The 20,257-nt window shown below is 44.0% G+C and overlaps 1 protein-coding gene and 1 long non-coding RNA gene across 2 annotated transcripts in view; both read left to right on the top strand.

Annotated features, from left to right (window-relative positions):
• LOC138286524 (uncharacterized) overlaps nt 1-1,935 on the top strand; it is a 54,131-nt gene extending 52,196 nt beyond the window's left edge. Inside the window, exon 3 of the long non-coding RNA XR_011202005.1 lies at nt 1,830-1,935. This is a non-coding gene — a long non-coding RNA (uncharacterized lncRNA). The remainder of the gene's footprint in view (nt 1-1,829) is intronic.
• An 8,432-nt stretch (nt 1,936-10,367) lies between these two features.
• Nucleotides 10,368-20,257, top strand: part of CHCHD2 (coiled-coil-helix-coiled-coil-helix domain containing 2) — a 47,182-nt gene continuing 37,292 nt past the window's right edge. Inside the window, exon 1 of the mRNA XM_069226883.1 lies at nt 10,368-10,620. Coding sequence (XP_069082984.1) covers nt 10,571-10,620 — 50 coding nt within the window. The 5' untranslated portion in view covers nt 10,368-10,570. The remainder of the gene's footprint in view (nt 10,621-20,257) is intronic.

Raw genomic sequence — 20,257 nt, 5'->3', positions numbered from 1 at the left:
GTTTGTTCCCTCCACGGATTTGGCCCCCAGGACTTGGACTCTTCCATTTATGTTCATTTAGGCTTGTTGCTGCACACTGTTTTTTCTTTTGTTTCTGGATGGTGGCATGGGAAGGCTCTCAGGTCGCACAACTACTCCCCCTGCCTTTCGATTTCGAGCACCATTGAAAACAGTCCTGTAAATATTGTCACAGCACCGATTTAATGTTTCACCATTGCACGCCTTTTCTTTTTCTCTTTTTTCACACACTGTTTCACAGGGCGCCTGGCTTTCCTCGTGTTTATATAAGCTTCGCTTTTTTCTGTTCAACTCCTCCCTCTCGTCTATACTTGCTCTGTTCACAAATCACCCCCTACCCCATCACTGCTTTAAACCCTCATTGTAGAGGATGTTGATGCCTCACTGTCCCAGCACAAACGCGCCTCCGCCTTTCTCTTTTCAAACAGACCAGCCTCTGCCCCTGGCTACTGCCACTGTGCAAGGCAGCATGAGCTGGAAACCACTGCAGAGGGTGGGTTGGCAGCTCCTTGAAGGACTCTTTGCACAACTAAAGTCCACAGGGATTGTTTTGCAACCTCCCTGAGACATTAAAGGTTTTGTTTTTTTCAGGAGGGTGGGGAGTCTCGGCACAAAGCCATACCTCTCCCTATGGCCCCCCTCTTATCCTAACAGCATTCCATGGTAGCTTGCTCCTGTCCATACAACCACCTACCTCTCGTCGCGGTTTGCTCCCTCTCCCCTTATTGCTTGCCCATTCACCGCCCCTCCACCCCCTTGCTGCTGCCCCCATCATTGCACACATGCACAAGTATCATTTAGTATGTAACACGTGTACTTAAAGACAATATCCTGATTTGAGAACCTGTATTTATCAATTGTATGTTTAACTTCTGTGACACAAAATGGAATTTTTAGCACCTCTGTGGCCCTACGAACATTTAACTAGAAGATGCTATATTTTAGATCGTCCTCTCCAACCGCCTCCAAGTGCACCTTTGAGATTCATTTACATGTGCGATATGTTTCTGTGCATGTTTTTGTGCATACGTATATATGCGTGTAATTTGTGGAAACATACTTTTGTGTGTATGTGTGTTTATTTATGTGCGCCTTTCTGTGTGCATGTGCATGTATGTGTCTGAGTGAGTGTGCACATCTGGACATCTGTCTGCATGTCTCTGTAAATGTGTCTCTACATGTGACTATCTGTGTGCGAGTGTGTATTATGTATGTGTGTTTGTTCGTCTGGGTGTGTATATCTATGGCTGTAGAGGAGGAGGCATATGTTGCACAAGGGTTATTGTGATGCCAACATGCCCTAAGAGGAGTACGTTATCCCAGGACACATTAAAGTACTTAAAAGCATATTATAAAGGCTGTTATGTCTCAAAGAACACCTGGCAGTCGGTTCTGAAGCAGGAGGGCTTTAACATTAACTCCAGTCTGGCTCAGACAGGCTTGAGTGAGGACAAAGGATTTCCCCGAGTGCCCACAAGCAGTGTAACAAAAAATCTCACACCAGAAAGCTAATTTCTTCGTTCAGACTTTCCACACCCTGCAAGGAGCCATGTTGTAATTGCATCCATTTCAGGGGAGATTTCGCAGGGTCTTGGGGATTTGTGGGGGGGGGACTCAGCTGTTCATCCTTAATGTGGTTTCCCCATCTTTGCTTGCCTCCTCTCCCTTGAGTCGTACCTTTAACCACCATTACCCCTCACCACCACAAAAAATCGCTATGTCTGCATCAGAGTGCTTTTTTTTTCTTTACTTTCAAAATATAGATGCACTATGAAGTAGTTAATTCTAAAAGCATCATTGCACTTTTTTAGGTCAAAACCTACCAAACAGCACAGCTGTCTAGTTTGCTGAAGACATCTTGGGGACATTCAGAAGGTTAACCTAGGAATGCATTCAGCCCTGTGCTTACCATTGGCTTTCTGGTTTGTAACTCACATTTTCTTATTTTGTATTTGCTGGCATTATATGCTTTAGGCTGTCCAGTTCATATAATTATGTGGGCACACGCATAGATGGTGCCAACAAAATGACACAATTGCCTTTTGTTATAGCTTAGCCATGCTGCACAGTTTTAGGAATGCTGTACAACATAGCTATAAACCATTGACAAAGCAAATAGGGTCTAAAGGCAAGACCTATTGTCATTGTCAGTGTTTGTTTCTGCATGTTATGTGTGACATTCGACTGGATTCTTATATGTGACACATTGAATGACATTTTGCTGGTGCACAGGGGAGGTGGAGAATGACGGGGAGAGACAGCACAGGGACATAGAGAAAAGAGTTGGCACAAATAGAAATGGGTGAAAAAATAGAGCAGAGCCCAGAAAGGCATAGGGATAATAGTGACACTGGGCAAAAAATAGGGCTGGCATGAAAGAAAGGCCGAAAAGTTGAGGAAGGAGAATGGTTTGGTGCCATGGGTACTGTAAATGATAAGAGTAAAGAGCACTGGTGCAAATGAGATGGGCAGAGAGTACAGTGGGAAGAATTGATAATGGAGAAGTGCATGGAGCATATTTATCACAATTACCCTGCCTCTGAAGCCAGCCTTTGTCCATTATTCTGCCTTTTTAGTGCTCCAGGTTCTGCTGCCACCTCAGTGCTCCTTGACACTCTCTGCCAGCAAGTGGGCACAGCTGAACCAGACCAGGCATGGCGGAGGAAGAGTGCACTCTATACAATGAGACCCACCTGCATTGTCAGCTCTCTGGGAAGGTCTCAAGTACATGCAGTTTGCAGAGTAGTGTTGCATTGAGCAGAAATCAGTGATGACAAGGAGGTTACATATTTGCTGCCTTTACGTCCAGGTTTTATTTCCGTTCAGGCTATATTGAAAGCACATGCACTCTGGGAACGTCAAGACTCGGGTGTCTCCAAGCCAAAATGACCTCTCCACAAACCCAGGCTCTTCTTGTTCACCCATCGGCAACTGGCTGTAGGTCATATTTACACATGATGCTCTGCAAAGTACCTTAAACATGCAAAAAGACTGAAAAGAGCTCCAGTTGCATGACAAATGCATTTTAGTGTGGTGATGTGGTACAAGCACTGAAATGCGTTAGTCTGACCTGAGTTGTGTGGCACTTGGCAGCACTGCACCTCACATGCAAGGCCTATGTCATTTACAATGCTCATACCCCTTCACTCTGATCTTGCATCTCAAAGAGCTCAATCAATCAATCAGGATTTATATACCGCTGCTAATCACCCAACAGGGTTTCCAAGTGCTTGCAGGTCCAAGACGGTCCTTCCAAACACCCAGGTTTTGATGGCCCTTTGGATTCTAGAAGTGAGGTGATGGTCCAGAGCTGCGTGGGGAAGCTGTTCCAAGTCTTTACTGCTATGTAGCAAAAGGAGTGTCCTCTACTTCTGCTTCGTAGATGCGAGGAGTGTGGGCAGGTAATAGGGAGGCGGAGCGTAATCTTCTTGACAGTTGGTGGAAGTTCAGGCAGTGGTTAACGTAGGTGGGTCTATGGCTGTGTAGAGCCTTGTGTGCATGGGTCAGCAGCTCAAATTGACATCTCTTTTGTACAGGGAGCCAGTGGAGTTGCTTGAGGTGGGGTTGTTATAAGTTAACTCTTGCTCTGGGCAAGACTGCTGGTGTAAGGAGGACAGTACTTATGTATGTAGGCGACTATGCCAATCCTACAACAAGTTGCAACTGTCGTCCCAACCCTCCCGGCTCACAAGCAGCACCTCACCAAAAACCCAAACAGTAAAAGGTGATTTGTGGCAGCCTTTACGTGCAGACTCAAGAGTGCGACATCTCAGGGAATGTTGTGGTTAAACGGAGAGTAGCCCTTTCTCACATGAACAATATGTCTCAGTCAAACACACAGACAATGAAAGAGATGCAGTCGAGTCTTAATAGGCTTTTATTAACAATACTGCAATCTACAGTAAATTGCATGGGCTGCAATGATTAGGATAATGAACAGTGCAAGAAACAGAATTGTGAACACAAGAGTCATTAATACAAAGACCTCCACCATCTTGTAGTAACATAAAATGACATGAGATATGAAATATGTCCTAATACCCTAACATGATGAACCTAACCCCTAACCTAAAGAGAACTAAGGGGGGTGATTCTAACTCTGGCGGGCGGCGGAGGCCGCCCGCCAGAGTTCCCCCTCCAGAATACCGCACCGCGGTCATTAGACCGCTGCGGGTATTCTGGGTTTTGCACTGGGCTGGCGGGCGACCGCCAAAAGGCCACCCGCCAGCCCAGTGCAAAACAACCTTCCCACGAGGACGCCGGCTCCGGATGGAGCCGGTGGAGTGGGAAGGTGCGACGGGTGCAGTGGCACCCGTCGCGAATTTCACTGCAATGCAATGCAGACAGTGAAATTCAGACAGTGAAATTCATTGTGGGGCCCTCTTACGGGGGCCCCTGAAGTGCCAGGAACAGGATGGTGGTATGGGGTGTCTGAATCCCCATGGCGGCGCAGCGAGCTGCGCCGCCATGGAGGATTCAGAAGGGCAGCGGAAAACCGGCGGGAGACCGCCGGTTTTCCACTTCTGACCGCGGCCGAACCGCCGCGGTCAGAATGCCCTACGGGGCACCGCCAGCCTGTTGGCGGTGCCCCCGTCATTTTAGCCCTGGCGGTCGACGACCGCCAGGGTTAGAATGACCCCCAAAGTGTGATAAACCTAATCTGCCATGTCCATGAGAAAATCCCTCCAATCCTTGTTACCTTGGAATGAGGTCTCTATATCAGACTCTACTGGGACATGAAGACTGGGTCAGCATCAAGGCGATGTGTAGCATGGGCAGCGGCAATGTTCTGGTAGGAATCCCTCTAACTGTCTGTGCAAGGTGTATTTATACAGATATGATCGGACCCCTGACATAGGTCTGTTCCCAAATAATAGATAACAAGACATGCTTGGGGCAGCAATTACATAAACAATTCCCTTGAAAACACAAAGTGGGAAAGTACCTAATATGAATACCTACAGTTTGTTTATCTTCGGCGCTGATAGAGCCGCCTTAGCACAGTGGCACTGATAACACGAAACTAAAACATCTTCCGAACTAGAAACAATTCAGCCATTATGGAAAGATATAATTAAATATTTGCACTAAAACAGAGTAAACTAAGTAGGGTAAAGGTCACTGGGTGACGGGGGCAAAAGTCTGCAAGCCAGAATACTAAGCTAACTCCTGCTTACCATTAAAACAAGATAGGATTCACTACAGAGTGTGATGTGGGCACATCGGGGAGGTCGAGGATGAGTCTGGCTGCTGCATTCTATATAGTTTGGGGTTTCTGAAGGAGGTGTGTAGCGATTTCTATGTAGAGAGCATTGCCATAGTCTAGTCTGCTGGTGATGAGGTTATGTTTCACGGTGCGTCTCATGTGCAGGGGTAATCACTTGAAGATCTTATGTGCCATGCGTAAAGAGAGAAAGCAGGTGGGGGAGATGGTGTTGATCTGTGATTTCATGGTGAGCTTGTTATCAATGATGATTCCAAGGTTTCTGGCATGGCCAGTGGGTATGGGTGCTGGTCCCAGTTCTGCAGGCCACCAGGAGTCATTCCATCTGTTGTTGTTGTTGCCGAAGAGCAATACTTCCAACTTGTCCTTGTGCAGCTTCAGTCAGGTCTTCTTCATCCAACTGGTGGCGCTTGTCATGCATCTGTGGAAGCTGGTCCTGGTGCTGGTAGGGTCATCAGTGAGGGAAAGGATGAGTTGGGTGTCGTCTGTGTAGGATATTATATTGAGACAGTGAGATCTGACAATGTTGGTTGGTGGGGTTATATATGCGTTGAAGAGCAATGGGCTGAGGAATGAACCCTGAAGGACACCGCAGATTATATCCTTGGGTTCGAAGGTGAACGGTGGTAAGCGGACCATCTTGTCCTTCCGTTTAGGAAGGAGGTGACCCATCTGAGTGCGTCCCCTTTGGATGCTGATGTGGTGGAGTCTTTTGATCAGCATGTGATGGGATATGATGTCAAAGGCTGCTGGTAGGTAAAAGAGGATCAGAGTGGCTGTTTCTCCTCAGTCGAGGAGGCTTAAGATGTCATTGGTGGCTGCGATCAGGGCGGTCTTGGTGTTGTGATTGTTGTGGAAGCCTTATTGCGAGGCGCTGAGTAGCTGGTTCTGCTCCAGGTGTGTCATGAGTTGTCTGTTGATAGTCTTTTCCAGTACCTTGGCTGAGACTGGGAGCAAGGAGATGGGGCTGTAGTTTTTGAGTTTGCTGGGGTCGGCGGAGGATTTTTTAAGTAGTGGTCTGACTTTGGTGAGTTTCCAGATGTCTGAGAAGGTTGCAGTGGTGATTGAGATGTTGAGCAGGGAGGTGAGTTCCTGGCCAATCTTTTGGTTTCTGAGGTTGAAGATGTCGTGCGGACATGGGTCTGCGAGAGCTCCCAAGTGGATGGATTTCATGATGGAGGTGGACTGGATGAAGAGGTGGTTCCAGGTGGTCAGTCTATGGTTTGTGTCAGTTGCTATTGAGGAAGTCCGTGGGGGTTAGTTTAGGTTTGATGTTTCTGTACATGGTTACAATCTCATCATGTAAGAAGTAAACAAGGTTGTTGTGAGGTTACTGTGAGGGTGTGATGTTGTTTTCGCTGGCAGCAAGTTTGGAGAAATCCTTAAAGATGTTGAAAAGGTTGGAGAACTCCTCAACGATGTTGAAGAGTTCCTTGCTGTTGTTGTTGCTGATTGCTTGAAGGTTGCCCTGTCGGAGGTGTCCTTGCTGGGGCTCCATCTCCTTTCCAGCTGTTTGTTATCCCATTCCACTGTTCTGAATGCTTGGGTGTACCAGCTGGCTATTTTGGTAGAGCTTCTCTGATTGCTGCTCATGATGGGGGCGATGCTGTTGGCACAGTTGGTGATCCAGGCGTTGAAGTTTTTAATTCACTCTTCCAGGTTGGTGCCATCCGTTCTCATGTTTCCCAAGTCCATGCAGGATTAGCTAATCCAGCTCTCATTCATGCTTTTTGAATTCAGGATATTGAAGTCCTGAATTTGTAATTGGATACAGAGGACAACAGGAACCAAAAAACAAAGATAAAATCTGAACTAGATGAGGTAACATTGTAGACAACACTCCCCACTTAGGAGAGAAACTCATAGTTTTCCAGCCAAATATAAAGATATGGCTGATTCCCTGTACTCTAAAATAAATTAATTGGAAAATAAAATTAATCTGATTTCTGTATTTAAATCGCCTGCATGGTGGCCTGTACAGTACTACTCATGCATGTAGCGGGAAAGGTTCTCCAAGCATTTGAGATGAGTAAATGAAGAGAATATATTTTTGCATTCTCATACAAGGTTGTCAGCACTTCCGCCAAGCTCAGAGAAAAGCTTCTCATAGTACTTCATACCAAAAAAGAACATTGACTGGGAGTGCTATATGTTCCACTCTACTTAACTCTTATTTTTTGTGACTCAAATCACGCTTAAAAGAGTGTGAATTTGATAGATGTTGAGAGGAACACCTCTAGTCATTTATGAAACAATGAGGGATGTGTTGTGAAAGTACCAAAGGTATAAGGTTTGATGCCCATTCTAGGCTTCACTTAAAAATACTGAGATTCTCTCATTAATGTATCAGCTCTTTGACCTTCTAGAATAGCAAAACGTAAACAAATGGGTGATATTTTTCTAAGAAAGGTGGTAACCATAGCAAGTGCTTCAGCTCCTTGTCAGGGTACTAAGGGCTATCCAAAAGCAATTACAACAGGGTGTCACCATTTATGCCATGTGCTTCATGGAAATAAATGTATTTTACATTTTTACTTTTTGCCGTGAGGTGCTAACCCTCAGACACTCACCAATACATACACACAAATCAAAGAAGATACGATTATGCAATTCATTCATTCAAACAAGCAAGATCTATCTATTTGATGCCTTTGTTCAAATGCTGCAGTCTATGCACCAAGAAATGCCTCTGTTTCTATACCACCAATTATCTGCCTGTCACATCGCCCAGGTCCATGTATGACTAGCTGACCAAGACCGGCGTTGATTTGCACTCTGAGGCTTTTAGGCTGATGTATCCTGTTATAAAACCAGTACTACAAGTCCCAGAGTGCAAATGAAAAACCTGGACTGGACCAGCTACCCACACTTGGACCTGAGAAACTGGGCAGCTATGAATTACATACATGCCAATAGACTCAGAGAGTCTGAAGAGATTTTCAATATGTGAAGCTAAAAATGGCTTTACTTCCGCTCTCTCATGCCTGAAATTGCCTTTCCTTCAATAGACGTCAATAGGGGAAATACATTCTCCTGATGATTTATTTTAAATCTCCCACTTCCCTCTTCTAAAATGTTGGCATGTGTGGAATTATTCCTGGAGAGGGTGGTTTATTATTCTAACTCCAGTCTTAAAGTATTTGACGAAAGTGTTTGTTGGTGAGCACTGTCCTCTTTCAGCAAAGAGGGTGTTAGACCTGTTAGCCTTAGGATGGCCTTCACCCAAACGTTTTGCCCTACTCCTCCTGTTTTTGCTTAATATGTTTTTGTTGGCCTTAGGACTCTGCACATTGTACTACTTCTAACCAGTGTTAAAGTGCTTGTGCTCTCTCCTTTAAACATGGTGAAACTGGCTTACACTAATTGGCATATTTAATGTACTTGTATATCCCTAGTAAAGTGGTTCTACATGTACCCAAGGCCTGTAAATTAAATTCCACTAGGCCTGCAGCACTAATTGTGCCACCAACTTAAGTAGCCTTCAAAACATGTATTGGGCCTGCCTTTGCCATTGCAGCATGTGTGTGCAGTTTTGCACTGCCATTTTGACCTGGCAAAATAAACCTTTTTCCATGCCTAAATCTGCCTTTTTAACACATATAAGCAACCTATAGGGTAGGCCCTAGACAGCCCACATGTCCTCAGAGTGAAAAACCCCTAAATGTGTTTTTTTCCTACTGTGAGGCCTACTTTTCCTATAAGGTAACACTGGCTTGCATTATTACATATAACAAGTGATAATGTTCAATAGAGAGCAAGTTGGAAAATTTAGTTTGGTGTCTAAAGAATTGTAATTTAAAACTCTCTTAAATGGTAAAGCCAGATTTTAAGTTACAATTCTGAAAATGTCACCTTTCGAAAGTTGGCATTTTCTTATTCCAAAAATGTGGTGTCTGTATCCTGTGTCACATGATTAAGTGTAGCTGGCAGTTGGTCTTTGTGTATTGCTCCCAGGCAGTGAGACAAAGAGGGACTAGATACTGGCAGGATGGGCCATCTCTGAGTTGATAAGGGGAGGGGTTATCACCTACCACAATTGCACATCACAAAGGCTTTGCCTCAGTACATTCTAAATGGGTTTCCCACCAGTTTTTTGTGTCCCCGGATAAGCTGGGGCCAGTGCAGGGAGGCAGGAAATTCCAAACACCTCTGGGAGTAAAAACTTTTAAAACCTTCTTCTACGTCAAAGCTGGCACCAAGTGTACATATTGGATCCTCAGACTCAACTTTTCAGTACACCTCTGGACCTCAGAAGGACTGCTGTGCTGCTCTGCTGCAAGAAGGACTGCCACTCTGCTGCCCCCTACTCTGTGCCCTGCTGCCTGAGGTAAAAGGACTGGACCTATATCTTGAACACAGGACCAAAAGAGGGACCCTAAGGGCTAGTTGGCTGTCCTTCTGATCAGAGCCTCAGAGACAGAAAATGTTAGAATAAATATTTTCCTGTCATTTTCCCGCATTACCGCATCTTCTTGTTTCAGCCGTACCAAGTGTCACGCATCTCACATTAGAATAACTAATTTCCAGTCATTTTCCCACATCACTAAAATGCCTGAGATTGTTTCCCAAGTCCTGAAGTAAGGTAAAACCTTCTTGTTCCGGTTTCTCACTTTACTAGGTAAGCTCCGAGTACTGTTCATCAAAGGCCACAAGGTGGCGCTGGTGTACCATGGGAGGTATAGGAGTCTCGATATATTACACATATTTACATGGTTCCCTCCTCTTCATCACTTGATTTTGCTTGCAAGAAAGTGTCACTCATAGTCGTTGAAATGTCACTCATAATTACACTGGCAGTTATGTCGTATAATAATTTATTAATTATTACTCTATTTTTCTAAATTGGTGGGGATCTCAGAGGAGATTAAAAATATATCCCATTTGGTGCACTTGCATGAAAAGTTCTCACATTAAAGACAGAAAGCCACAGACATCGAGTGTAGGCTTTAGGAACATCTTAGTCGGATAGATACTTTGCTACCCACTTGCAAAGGGCTGTTCGGTGACGATGCTATTTCAACGTCCATCTTGGATTGGGATGTGTAGTTCTTCCTCGCGCTGTGCGTGACCTTCAGGATAAACGGAAGTCACAGAGCGCAGCTGGGATTGGCTGATGAAATGTTCTGGAAACACTAGGGGTAAAGGAGCCGGCTTTACGTAACACCGAGGCTCTCAGCTCGTGTCCTCAGACAGCGGCAGCGAAGGACGAAGCGTGACGCAGCAGGAGCGCGAGACCGCGAGTGACGCACCGGACACCGAGGGGAGCTCCAGCGAGCGGGGTTTGTGTCACAAGCGCTTCCCTTCTGGTCTACAGCAATCGACAGGAAAATGCCGAGAGGAAGCCGGAGCCGCACGTCCAGAATGGCCCCCCCCGTCAGGTAAGAAAGGGGCGACCTGTGGGGTTGGGTCACTACCAGGCTTCTGCACTGCACGTCCTTCAGTAGGGTCCATCCTGCCGCACTTTACAATGACCGATGGCAGTTTTACATCATTTCCTTTGGTCCGATGGTTGCGTGTAAGGGTTTTCGCAGTCTGTACTAGACCACGTCGGAAAAAAGTACTTTAACTTTGTCCGTTCACGAACACTCGGGGCGAATTTCTGCTAAACGTAGTGTGTGCATGCAGTTTCTCTTTTTTTCCTCGCCCCTTACGGCCAGTACGTCAGTGTTGTTTTCGCATGTAACGTGGGTCAGGGTGCCTACTGACATCAAAGAGCCCAGGCTCTGTTTATTTTTTGGTATTTTGTATAGCACGATTGTTAGCCTCTGTAGGGTGTCATGATGCCACCCAACCAGTCGCAAACATCTTCACAATAGTGAGTACGCTGCATTCGTTTGAACCGAATCCTAGTATATAATAGATGGGAAGGAGCACCTTGGATGCTAACGTCTAGGAGGAGGGAGTTCCAATGTCTACGACGTTGCAACTCTTCTCGAGTCAGTTGACCCAGGACGTGCTGCTGTACAGACCTGTTCCCGTTCGCTGTACTGGCGTGTCTAATAAAAGAGGGATAGTACTCACCGTGGCTCCGACTCTGATTCAACCGTCCCCACTACAATCTGGCGATGAGGGTGGTGGAAGCGCAATCTGCCGATCTGCTCTTCATTACTTCAGCCTGCGTCAGAGCAAGATTTCTGGATACGCAGTGATCTTCTCTTCATTACTTCGGCCTGCGTCAACATCGTAATCAAACAGGTTTTTTCTTTTTATTTGATGTTGGACATTGTTTTGGGGGGGGGGGGGGGAAGGATTAATGGTGATTCCCCGCTGGAGGAGATATTGGCCATTGTAAGGAAGGCAGAAATTTCAGAAAGGTGTGTTTCAGAATTAAAATCGACAGAGAGGAGTGTTGACAACATTTACAAAATAACTAATCGTAGAACATTGAAGGAATAGAAAACATCACAAGTAGTGATGGTGAGAGAAGGTGTTATAGGTGTGACAGCAAGGAGCACCTGGCATACGCTAAGATATGCCCAGCCTTGAAACTGAAATGTAGCAAATGTGGTATTGTGGGCCATTTTGCGAAGGTCTGCAGGAATAAAAAGTAATGTATAAGTTATTCGGAAAATCTTTAGGAGTGATGTGTTTCCAAGATTATATTTTGGTATTTGGATGTGATCGGAAGGTGCATGATGAGAGATTGAGACATGTTTAGGGGGTGTTGAAAAGTAAGGGTTTGACTGTGGAATTGAGCAAGTGTAAGCTTGCCAGGAGAAGTGTGGAGTATTTGGGGCTTGAAATCAGTGGTGATGGAGTGAAACCGAAGGCGTCATTGGTTAGTGCCATTGTTAATGCAGCGACCCCCACTACAAAGGAAGAAGTAAGATCATTTTTGGGGATGGCAGAATTTTGTGTGAAATTTGTCCCACATTTTGCAGAAAAGGTTTATAATTTGAGACTTCTTAAAAAGAATGCTCATTTTATTTGGAGTGATGTATGTGAACGGGAATTTGAAAGCATAAAGGAAGATTTGAGCGAAGTAACGAATTTAAAAGAGTTTTGACCCTGAACTGGATACCGTGGTAACTACAGATGCTAGCAATAAGGGGATAGGTGCTGTTTTATCTCAGAAAGATAGAGATGGAAGAGAGAGGATGATAATGTTTGCTTCTAGATCATTATCACCTTCCGAGGAGAAGTATTCGGCTATTGAAAAGGAGGCTCTAGCATGTGCTTGGGCTTTGGAACACTTTCGTACATTTATTTGGGGTAAGAACATCACTATTCAATGTGATCACAAACCTTTGATTAAGTTACTGACATCAGAAGGTAGTGTATTGTCTTCTGCGAGAATATTGAGGTTGTCCATGCGGTTAGGCATGAACTTTCTGTAGAAGGAAGCATCATCCTGAGAGGGAGTGGCCCATAGGCCGGTGACACGAGGGAGTTCCAATGTCTACGATGTTGGAACTCTTCTCGAGTCATTTGAGCCAGGACGCACCGCTGTACAGACCTGTTCCCTTTAGCTGTACTGGCGTTTCTAATCAAAGAGGAATAGTACTCACCGTGGCTACGACTCACCGTCCCCACTACAGGTACTGTAAAAGTACAGTATTTTCCTTGCAAAACAAAGGTGCAGAACAATATCACATTAAGAATGAACTGTGGTTGTGTAGGTAGCTTCAGAAATCTGCTTCTTTTATGATCTTTTCCTTTAAAAGATATGATTAGTTTATACAGGAAGTATACTTGACTAGACAAGTGTAGTGTTTTGATTGTGAACAAGTAGGTTCATTCAATAGCTAGACAAGGGAAAACTGGGTGTGATCATATCTGTTGGTGCAGAATGTAGCTGATCAGAGGATTGGAGAGCAGCTTTAAGACATCCTTGATGGATCTTGGAGAAGGTTGTGGGCTTATTCGATTCATGATGACCATGGATTATATCAGTGGTTCCCAACCTTCTGACTTCTGTGGACCCCAGCATTATTATTACTAGAACCCAGAGACCCCCACTGGATCATTATTGGAATTAGGGGACGCCCCACTGAGTCATTACTGGAAGCCGGGGAGCCCGGACTAAACATTGTCGATGATTTGAAACACAAAACGGTACGCAAAAAATACAGAAAGAAGCATTTGTCAAACACATACACAAAAGATAACAGTTTATTTAATTTGTACACAAATATAAACTGAAGAAAAATAATAATTCTAATAGTAAGGTTGGAGTTTTTCTAAAGTCAATTGAAGACACACATCATCCATACTATAATCGGTTTGATGTGCAAAATACAGACCAAAGCTTAATACATTTAACCAGTGGGTGCCAAATGTGAAATAGTTGTCAGGAACCACTGCTGAAATTCACAATTTTCTTAATATAAAATGCCTTTGTGACTGAAGTAATTTGGCTGAGCTGAAATAGCCAGTCCACAGCACTTTTGAGAATTAGTGTTGTGGACCACGTGTGTTGGGCACCAACTTCGAGCTGGAAAATTTGAACAGGAGTATTAAGAGCTTTCTTGACTAGGTCAGTAATTGATTTATGAAATCATTTGAATAGTTTGAAAACTGCAATCAATTTGGCGCTCCCTAAAAGGTTAGCACAGTAAGCATCAGTTAGTGGAGCAACCAAATTGGAATCTGTATATGAATTTATGGCGGAAGGCTCCTGTCCATTTCTTAATCGGATTTAAAGATTCTTGCTGGAAAGCAACAATTTCCAACAAAGATTTTTGTAAAGGTGGACAGATAAAAATTCAGAATTATTTTTAACTTCCAGCTCGCTTGCTCCCAACAACCATTTCCTCTTATGTCACATGGTCAGACTCAATGATCTGACTTTTCTTTTTGTTGAGATGAATGAATGAATCTTTATTGCCTGATTAATTAAAACCATTACAACACATTATAAAATAATAAAAGCGAATATGTGAATATATATTTGTCCAGTTGAAGGCGTTCTGCCGAAACGCGTTGACATTTCTCTCCAGGACTCTGTAAACCTTTACAACCAATAAAATTTGGTGAATTCAACACGGCTTTGTTGAATACGACTTTGTTCCGATGGTCTGGATCGAATTCACGGGATTGGTGCAGCCGTTAGATGGTCATTGTTCCATCTATTGAGGATTTTATTTATTTATATATATATATATATATATATCAGCAAAAGTTACCCTTCAGATGCCAAAGCGGATGCCTATTTCATTAAAATACTCTAAAGCCCAGGCAATCGCCCCCACCTTTGAGTCCCCAGAAGTTAATCACCAGCTGTTACACAAGTGGGCACCCGTAGAACAACCTTCTGCGGGTGCCAACTAATTGTTCACCTTTTGACCCAGACCCGTTTCCAGCTAACCCCAGGACCAGCGCAAACTAGCCAAGGGACTTGCTGTGCATGAAGAGCCTCTCTCGGCGCGTCATCCAGGGCCGTTGGGTGACATAGAGAGACGGCATGGGTGGCAGAAGCCATCCCGTCAAAGCCGTTTCTTTGAGGGCCCCCCTCCCTCCACGGATACCCATGTTAGATTGACTCCTTGCCTGGCGTAAGGCTAAACTCAGCTTTTGAAAGAATTTTCCAAAACGGGCAAGTTCCATGGGGACCACTGCGGTGAAAATAAGACTTAGCGCTTCGTTACATGTTCTCACCCTATGTTTCAAGAACAGGGGTTTTAACTGGAGGCGCCGTTCAGTCACCAAGCAAGGGCAACAGCATACAAGATGTTTTATCGATTCAGTATGGTATTTACACAATTGTGCATTCATGTATGTGCCCTTGTACGATTTTCCACCTCCATCGGTATTCCCAGGCAGGTAAGGTTAAGGCGCATCTGCAGAATGTTCTGGATCGCTCGCTCTCCTAGAGGTGCTTTTAGATCGGGCTGGCCTTTGGTGGTTGCATACAATTTATACAGGCCATCAGCTCCACCGATATCCCTAACTATTAAAATATCTTTGGCTCTAGAAGCTTGCACCTCAAGCTCTTTCAGTTTTTTCTTCAATACCGCTCTCGTGATGGCAGTGTTTGTAGAATAAGAAGGGGACAAATTGAACTGTTCCTCAGCCTTTGTCAGATAGATGGCCCAACTACTTGTTTTATTTTTGAAAATTGCTTTCAAAGCACCCCTGAGTCTGCATGCCTCTGCCCTGCTGACATTTTGATGAAACTTTATCATAACCATTTTGCACATCAAGTCCATGCATATTATATCTAGTTCCAAATGTAACCCTGCATGCCTTGTTGATCTAGGGATCTTGAGAATCCGTTTGTAGGCTCTCATCTGGGCATTCTCTAGAGTGGCTGTCAGTTTACCCGGGAAAGCCAAATGGCCATAAGTGATTGAGGGACGCAATTTTGCTCTTATCACCTTCCCTAAAGGCTCAAATGTGGGTGCCTTAAGCCGTTGATGGATTTTGCTAAAGTGTGGGAAATTTTTACTGCTTTGGAAGTCCATGCCACTGCCTGGTGTGGTGTTCTCCCCATATTTGATAGCCAGACCAGACCCCTAAGTAGTGATATTTGTCTTCCAGCTCTACGCTTAGAGGTCCGAGTTTCCATCTTCTATACGAATGTTTTGACTGACGGCTGAAAACCAGGACTTTTGTTTTTCCTGCATTTCTTTCATTGTAGTCATGCAGTATGTCCAGGCCCCTTATGAGCCCAATCTGAGTTTGGGCAAGCAAGACCATATCGTCCGCGTATTGTTATATGGGGTGCACCAATTGCCCCAGCCTCGGAGGAAACGTATTTCCTCTGAGCAACTCAGCGTCAAGGTCAGTGGGGTCAATAATGCAGCCCTGTTTAAGGCTTTTGTTGGTAAAAATCTTCCTGGTCATGCATGATTTTGTGATTTTTATTCTCACCCAGGTGTCCAAGTATAGGGCCATTACTGCAGCTAGCAATTTCTTTGGAATCCCGCAGGTTGCTAGTTTCTTCCACAGGATGTGCCGCACCACCCCGTCGAAAGCTGCGCTGTAGTCAATAAAACATGCAAAGAGCGATGGAGATGTTGGTTTTAGTGCTCGTTGTCCAAGATATGAAAGTGCCAGGACATTGTTTAACATGGAGAAGCTGGGACTAAACCTGTTTGATAAGGTGGAATTGTGCCATTTGCTGAGATCCATTCTTCTAACTCTTGTAGTAAGACACTTGCATATGCTTTGCCATCTACATCCAGTAAGGCTATCTATCAGCCCATAGTTTTCAGGGCAGGTAGTGTCCCTTTTTTATGGTGAGAGGGCCAATTTTATTGTCTAACTCATCCAGTTCATTGAGACCAGCGTTGTGAGCTTGATCCCCTGCATATTTTGGGTCTGCATAGAGATTTCCTACATGCCTTTCCCAAACACTAGCAGAGATCACGTTAGTGCTTGTTTCAGAGTCGTAGCGCAATGTACTGATGAAATCCCCAAATTCTCTGCTTTTGTGAGACGGAAGCAATGTCACCAGATGTTTCCATCGTTCTTCTGTTTCTTTAACCTTCATCATCCATAGTGTTCTTTTGTAGTCTTTCCGTGCCAACTTCCTTAGTGCATCTGAGGCCGGGGTTTGCCTCCTGTAGCTCCTTTCTGCCAGCCGACATCTTTTTTTATGCTGTAACCATTCCGTGGGTACTAGCTGCTTAGCCACCCTATTCTGTTTACCCTCGGTTTGACCGGGGTGCACTCTATTGCAGAGGTGAGCTTGAAGTTTTTTGAGCACCAACCCCCATTGATCTATTATTTGACCAACCCCCTGATGAAAATGTATTGGTCCGTTTGCCTGCTTCCATGCCTCATTTTATTTTGCAGGCTGCAGACCATTTAATGCGTTTTATTAAGTGGCTTTCTACAAGTTGACGACCACATGCTTTATACAGGTCATGTCTCGTAGCCCCTAGATCATCTTTTATTACCATTGGGTTATGATCGCTTTCAGCTCTGTAGATCACCTTGTGGCTTGGGCACTGGCTCAGGAGTGCTGGACTTAGAAAGATATAATGTATTGTAAAAATGTTTCCACAAGTAGGAATACATGTGCCCACTACAAGGTTGCTACGATCCGTTGTTTTTAAATCATATTCATTCAGAAAAGATTCTACGACAAAGACCCCCTTCCTGGCCAAGCTGGTGAATATTAAAATCCCCTGCCAGCACATACTCATGGCCTGGGTGATCATAGACAAACTCCTTCAGTAAGGCCAGTATAGATTTGGCCGTCATCAGTTTCTTTCCTTGATAGGGGTTGATGTATATGTTTATCACTGTAACCAGGGTAGTTTTTTTTTTTTTTTTTTTTACCCAAGGCTAAGCCATGTGTTAGCATTAGCATGTTACGTGTAGATTTCTCCCACAGTGCTAATTTAATGGCCCTATTTAACGTGACATATATAGCAAAGCCTCCGATGCGCCTACCAAACAAATTTTTCTTGTAGGCAGGGGACTGAAATGTTATAAAGCCCTCTATAGCCAGAGGTTCTGCCGACCATGTTTCTTGGAAACACATAATATCTGCCTCGTTTGCAAAGGTCTTAATGCCAGCGCCGGTTGTTAGTGAAGCCAGGCCAACCATGTTATAGCTAATTATTTTAATTGGATTACATTCAGATTTTATAAGAGTGCATTCAGCGCTAAATACACATCTTCCCTTTGGTAGACAGTGCTGCAGGGAGCCAATCCCAACCGTGCCCCCTCACGATATCATGACACTCATTTAGCCCATTTGTGTGAGCCCTACCTGTGTTCTTAGGCCTATCCTGGTTGAATTCACGGGTTGTATGGTTATTTTTTCCCCTAGGAGTAGTGGATTCATGGCCGAGGTTCCTCTCATTACATAGGGATTTTCTCTCGCCATTGATGATGCCTGGTTTCCAACAGATAAGGCTCGGTACCATTCTCCGACTTCCTTGCTAATTCTTATACACCAGTCTTCCAAAAGGCCTTCATATTCGAAGATTCTGTCAATATTACTTTGTGCAGACCATGTGGTCACAGTTGATTCATTCTCACGAATCCATGTGAGGGTGCTAAAATTTACCGCTAGTCGATCTTCCGACTTTGTTTGCGAATGCCGTATGTGATGTAGTAGACGTAGGATATTCGATCTATCAAGAATGTCCCAAGACCCCTGAGAAGCATATAATGGGGTGAAGATTATGGGCGACCGATCCGTGATTTCCTGATGGCTTACGTGTTTTATCTTTAGTACCCTGGTGTAATCCTAATCTGATTCTAGACGAGTTTGACATCTGTTCTCACTGCTCCACGCCCCCACCAGGCCTGGTCATGAACTTCCTATTGATTGAGACCCTCTCCCAGCTGACCCCTATCCCTATGGGGTACAGAAGTAGTCACTTCAATGTTCAAATGCTGGTCGATTACATTGTCACTATTACTTATTTATTCAAACCTGCGGCCCCGTTGGAGACAAATGACATATTGTTGAGCTCTCCATCTGGATTTCCTTCAATGATGCTGCGCCCACCCTTCGTGCTTCGTTTCCACAAGAACGCTGTTCTATACAAATGCTGCAGAAGACTTCCAAAATCCATGTATTTTATTTGTGACAGTCATTTTTCATTTGAGCTTCTCCGGTTCAGTCCAACTGATTCTTTTGTAGTTCCTCTGTATCTGATAGCTTAGAAAACATCTGGCAGGGGAGAGTGAGATGGCTAACACTTTGCACTCCTGGGCAGAGATGAATTGAGATGGGATATGTAAGAGAGGGGACACTTCACTTTTGGTGTGTGGTGAAGTCCAAGAACTTTTAAGTGACTGGTTAAGATCGTATGTTGGAGGCTAGGGTGTTATACAGCAATCTGTTTAATTCGATGTTTTTCACAATTTTGTTGATATCGCAGCAAAAACGTTTTTTTGATTTAGCCTCTGTTTATTTCTTTCATCTGGCTCAGCTTTGCGGGTCTAAAGAAAACTATCTTTCATACTGAAATTTAATCTACTGCTCATATTAGGATCAGATTTGTAAACCGAGGGACCACATGAAAAGGGGGGCAAGTGGAGGGAGTGGGAATTGTAATTTTAAAATACTTAATGAAGAATATCAGGCTTTAATTTAATGAAAATGTGCATGTTAGGGGAAAAAAGACATATATACACATTTTTTTTTTTTTTTTTTTTTTTGGCGCAGTGCAAAATGATTTTGACTAAGGAATTTATCAGTGATGTATCAACTCTTTTTATAAATGTAACTGGTCCATGTGCTTTCAATACTTGGGCATATCAGTTTTCATGCACTTTTGTCATATAATAATTAAGGAGTAATTTAGTTTCATCTAGTGCCATTTCCCCAGCACCCATGTAGCATGTGTGCAGTTTTTCTAATGCGGCATGTGAGCAGTGATTGAGTGAGCGTTGCAAGAAATTTCGATTTGAGTCTAGAATATGCTGGTTGCAACATGCACTTTGATCTGCACGTTGCAACATACACTTTGATCTGTTGGTGTAGACTTCGGTTTATCAAGGCACAATCCTCTATCTAATTAATACATTTTTGTGTGTATTGAATAGTAACATGTCTTTTGCTGAACATTATGGGATTAATTCTGAGAAATGACCATTGCTCAAAATGTATGAAACCCATTTAATAAGACAGCAAGCAGAAGAGCCTGCTGTGCTTAGAGTGGAAGGAACAGAGGGGAGGACTGGGGGTAATTAGGATTGCAGGAATCATTGGGGAAAATTCATGTTTTGAATAGTCATCTGACAAGTCTTTTTGCATTGTGGCGAAAAGATTGTATACAAAACTGCAAATGCTTACAAAGCTTAAAATAAGAACTCGCAAAGCTCAGAAAGGGTGGGATTTGTGTTTGAAGGAAGCACATATGTAAGTTGTTTAATATTGGGGTAAACTAATTGTAGGATATTGGGTTACTGGTTGAGGGTGGTGAAACCCTACTCAAGCAGCTTCTAAAATTTCTGTCATGGGGAAGTCTCAAGCAAACCCCAAATTAATTTGCGTTTACCCTCTTGTAGCTTAGCACCAAAGTAGTCACGCTTAACGTAAAGACAGTGTGTAAACTATTTCTGGAGCACTTCAAACAGTAATAAAGTGAAAACACAACAAAAGTA

Source organism: Pleurodeles waltl, chromosome 3_2, assembly GCF_031143425.1.
Source record: "Pleurodeles waltl isolate 20211129_DDA chromosome 3_2, aPleWal1.hap1.20221129, whole genome shotgun sequence".
NCBI classification, from domain to species: domain Eukaryota; kingdom Metazoa; phylum Chordata; class Amphibia; order Caudata; family Salamandridae; genus Pleurodeles; species Pleurodeles waltl.
Note: the sequence above shows the minus strand (reverse complement) of the source record. Positions and strands in the feature narration are given on the sequence as shown.